Source organism: Photinus pyralis, unplaced genomic scaffold (assembly GCF_008802855.1).
Source record: "Photinus pyralis isolate 1611_PpyrPB1 unplaced genomic scaffold, Ppyr1.3 Ppyr1.4_LG3a, whole genome shotgun sequence".
Classification (NCBI taxonomy): domain Eukaryota; kingdom Metazoa; phylum Arthropoda; class Insecta; order Coleoptera; family Lampyridae; genus Photinus; species Photinus pyralis.
The window spans coordinates 493114-497627 of NW_022170509.1; the positions used below are offsets into that span (position 1 = coordinate 493114).

Here is a 4514-nt window from a genome sequence, read left to right on the forward strand (position 1 = left end):
CGCAGTTGAGCTTCCACTGAACTGCGCTACACGGGTCGACATTATTAGTCCAGGAGAGAGTCTCGTCTACTAGCAGGCCGAGGAACTTAGAAGACCTTTAAACAGGGTATATTGAGCCGTTGATTGTGAAATGGAAGTTATTGCCGATTGGGAATAAAAAAAGCAATATTCGTTGTGCTTCAACAATCATCAACGTTAAACTTTAAACCAATTCAAGCGTATTTATGATCACAATTGCGTTATCCATAACCACAATTGAATTTCCTGGAAAATTTGGTATACGCTGCTTCTATAACCAGTTTTCTATCGAAACTCATTATTTAAGGCTTCTGAAACAATAGCCAGGTTGCGGACAGCATTTTCCGTTATGTTAGACGGCCATTTTTCCTTATAATATAAGTTTATAAGTATAAAACATTTTTATAGCAAAGTTAAGTTGCGGTGTGTGGTGGGCGTGTTCAATTTTGCTTATAAGTTTGAAGGAGTCTTAACCTCACTTTTATTTTACATTGTGTTAAAATGTCCAAAGTTCACTACTATGCTCTTAGACAAAAAGAAAAGAACTACCGCCAACATAAACACTGCACAATTGTAGGTTAGCAGGAAAATGTTATTTATGAGTGATTACGTACTGCGCAGTGACACATTATACGAACTTCATTTTCATTGGTTCCGCTATTTATAAATATATCGTACAAAAAGCCCTCATACCGTAAATTATTTCTACAAAAATTTATATTTCTTATGTTATAAGAAAAAATGGCCGTCTAACATAACGGAAAATGCTGTCCGCAACCTGGCTATTGTTTACATCAATTACCACTAGTAAAGTCAGGTACAGTTTATATACCGGGTGGTGCCTAGCGCGACGCAGCATAGGGATTTCAATGGTAATTTCTTTATAGTCAATTACTAGCTCCCCTAATTATTTTAGAGCAAAAGTCTAAATACGTTTCTTTTAGAGAAAAAAATACTGAATCTGTTCATACTATTACTCATAATTTTCCGTTTTTCAAAACCGTAGAAATCGACAAAATAAAAAGGTTCATTTTACAATAAATCAAATATGCCTTGGAATTACCTAAAAAAAACAGCGATCACGTTTCATTATTTGCCTTTGACGTATATTAAATTTATACTTGTTTATAAATTAGTTAAAGAACTGCAAGTGCAATAACGTTCAAAATGTCCGTCAAAACCATCAGGAAAACGACAATACATTCAACGTTTTGGCTGCAGTAGCGGAAAATCCGAATATAAGTTTAGGAACAAATCTGCTTCAAATCAGTTTTTTTCTCTTCGATTATGTAGGTACTCTGATTCTCTCTGATAAACAAATAGTATCTGATGCAGATGCAGCATACATTCTCTAAAAAAACATTACCCAATTGCCGCTTTTTCTTGCATCGGATAGTTGTAACAGAATTAAATATGAAAATCGTTCGACGTCAAACAACGATAACTTAGATGCGATGCGCTTGTAGTTTGTTATAAAGATTCCAAAGCATCACTGATTTATAAAAATGTAATTTTTTATTTTATCGATTTCTACGGTTTTGAAAAATGGAAAATTATAACTAAAAGTATGAACAGATGCAGTATTTTTTTCTCTAAAAAAAAACGTATTTAGACTTTTGCTCTAAAATAATTAGGGGAGCTAGTAATTGACTATAAAGAAATTACCATTGAAATCCCTATGCTGCGTTGTGCTAGGCACCACCCTGTATAAAAAAGTATAGACTGTGACACGTGATTATTTTTCTTTTCTTGGGTTTTATCTCACTCTGTAAAAATCCAATATGGCACTCATAAGAAATAAGAAAGTAGTAGCCTGTAGCTTCTACATCTGCTATGGAAATTCGGATGCTTATATCACCATATTCAACAATAATGTAGCAGAAGGCAATATTTCATTCCCGATTATATTTTGGTTACCATTAATTTAGTATTAGTTACTAAGCCATTACAACTAAGTAGTGGTGCTTTATGCCCGAATGATATGCAATTTAATTATGTGCAATATCGTATTGATGGTACTTTCGAAAGAAAAGAGAGAGTGCATTAGATTGAATCAAATACAGCACAATTTGTATATTATATAGCACCGGTAAGAAAGTATTAGGTAATCAAATCTTTCCCACAGGGAAACGGGATTGTTAACGTGCCTGTTTACGTTTTACAGTTGCTAAACGTAGACATTCAGTTTATTTCAATTAAAATATTATGTACAATACAAAAATTAAATAAAAATAATAAATAACTCTTAAATATGAGATGATCAGATCGATCTTGGTGATCTGGCGTGAGTTGTCGTTACTGGGGCGGAGGATTGTACCCCGGTATTATGTACAAGTCTTCATTAATTCCGTACAGATTTTGAACACCCGCACAATCTACGTTAAAGAACCAATCGCAAACTCTAGCAAATTGGTTAAAAACGGTTCCATTAGGGCACAGAAAACTGTACTGGGGACCACCTGGTACGCACCAATGCCAAACCTGGAAACAGTCTAAGTTGTAGCACAGAATTTCGACGATTTTCACTAACTTGACACTGAGCTTCTGGATCGCTGTAGTATCCCGGAATTTTTTGCTCGCATGTAAATGAAGTTCGTGGTATTTCATTATAAGTGGGATAATCTTGGCCTGGTATGTAACCATCGAGTTGCTGAAACAAAATTTTTGTAAACCGAACACAACAATGCATGTTATGGTAATTATCCATGTGTGAATCCGCGCACATAAATGGATTGTTTTCAGTTTATGGCACTCTATAACAATAGATTAGCCAGTAATGTTAAGATTGGGCTTCCGCTTTTAAATAATAACATTTCCTGTAACTGACCATTGAATGAATCCTGCACTCATTTTAGATAAAATCTGGTATTTGATCAGCAAGGTTAACTTAAACCACCAAGTAAAAGTTCTCAATTGCCAATATTAACGAAACTAGTGCAATTCGTAAACTACAGTGCGCTAAATTTTGCAACAACAAAAAAAATTGAGTCATTACTTACACATAAAACTAGTTGAATTAAAAATCCTCCTAAAGAAATAATGGCCGTATTAAGAAACTTCATGTTTAACAATCACAGAAAACTCACACAAATCTAATTAAACAAAAATGAGATTAACTAAATTACTGTAACACATTTAAGCCGAGCGTTTTTTTTCGTATTTAAAGTTGAAAGATCGAAAGGTAAAACAATAATGCGTCTTCTAATTGATGACGGCTTTTATATGTGGGAGATCTTAACACAGATTAAGTAAGAATCTTCCGAATCAGTGTGATATAGGTCTTCATCCATTCTCATACTTTCTGTTATTTACCTTGTCACGCCAATTCTGTTTCAATAAATACGTATTTGTTGATTTGTTACACTTTTTAATAATCGGCCTTTTCAAATGGTAAATTATACAATCGTTCGCGATCTAATTTTATAGCATCTTTCCTAATAGCATTCATATTTCCTGTATATGATTTAGCATTTGGATGTTCCGTAGGTAATTTGCGCCCAAATGTTTCCTGTCAAAAGTGGTAATGATATAGATTGATACAATTATTATTATCACAGGTCCTGTTTGCAATTAGTATTTATAATAACCACCTCATTTAACATCTTTAAAAGTTGGTGTGTGAACTGTGAAGTTAGCAAAGTTGTTCGTAAGTATTGTAATTTAAATGAATTTATGATTAATCTTCAATAATACGCGCCACTGAAGTCAAAATTCACCCCGGAAAATACATACAATTTCAAAAATTGGGTCACCTTTAGGCGCGGATTTTTTTATAAACAACTTTTTTGTTTTCCAGATTTATCCATTACTCGTCGTTTTTGGAAAAAGAATGTTTTACCCTAATTATAAATAGCGAAAATATTAAATTGGGTCGATTGACGTTATGTAGATGCAACTTTTTCATTATGCAAAAAATTGGGCACCAACTTTATGCCAATTTGCGCGTTTGGAATTAAATTTTGCAAAGATTGTAAATGAGCACTTATTGAAAAACGAAAGTCTTCAACTAAACAGTTTCCCTATGAAACCGTATGCTCGTCTATTTGTTTGACTGGGTAAATATGAGCAGACCAGTCCCAGTTTTGCAATAATAATAATTCCAAAAATCAGTTAGCCGAAATAATTCGACTTTTGCAATAATGTACTATTAGGCCTAAATATTATTATAATTTATAACGTATAGTTTCTGTTATGAAAAAACGTATTACAATTCGGTCACGGCTCCGTGAAGTTTGGGGAGAATAATTTGTTTTTGATGAGGGCGCATAATTGGTGCCTAATTATGCATTCCTTAAAACAACATTAATTTCAAACGACCTTAGTTTCCCACGTTTCTAGAGAATTTCGGTTCGGATTAAGTTTAGTGCCTTTCATAACTGCTTATGGCGCTTTAAAATGTTGGATTTGTATCTATTTACAGTATTTTGGATAGTAAATTTACTTAACGGTTTTCGGTGAGAAGGAAAAATCAAAATTTTGTTATTAAAATCCTTTCC

At 33.4% G+C, this 4514-nt stretch overlaps 1 protein-coding gene across 1 annotated transcript; it reads right to left on the reverse strand.

The window, feature by feature from the left end:
• Positions 1–2186: 2186 nt before the first annotated feature.
• LOC116166119 (U-scoloptoxin(01)-Cw1a-like) lies at positions 2187–3417 on the reverse strand. Its single transcript, XM_031480957.1, has 3 exons — positions 3018–3417; positions 2549–2668; positions 2187–2499 (listed from the first exon to the last, which is right to left on the reverse strand). Exons 1-3 carry the CDS (start codon positions 3078–3080, stop codon positions 2314–2316), a joined length of 369 nt encoding a protein of 122 aa, XP_031336817.1. The 5' UTR covers positions 3081–3417; the 3' UTR covers positions 2187–2313.
• Positions 3418–4514: the final 1097 nt, after the last annotated feature.

What these genes read in the sequence shown, in the direction of transcription:
- LOC116166119 (XM_031480957.1), bottom strand. Translation starts at nt 3,080, where the DNA reads ATGAAGTTTCTTAATACGGCCATTATTTCTTTAGGAGGATTTTTAATT. An exon ending in TAATTCAACTAGTTTTATGT is followed by an intron (nt 2,669 to 3,017) that starts GTAAGTAATGAC and finishes ATTTTGTTTCAG; the next exon opens with CAACTCGATGGTTACATACC. An exon ending in ATCCAGAAGCTCAGTGTCAA is followed by an intron (nt 2,500 to 2,548) that starts GTTAGTGAAAAT and finishes GACTGTTTCCAG; the next exon opens with GTTTGGCATTGGTGCGTACC.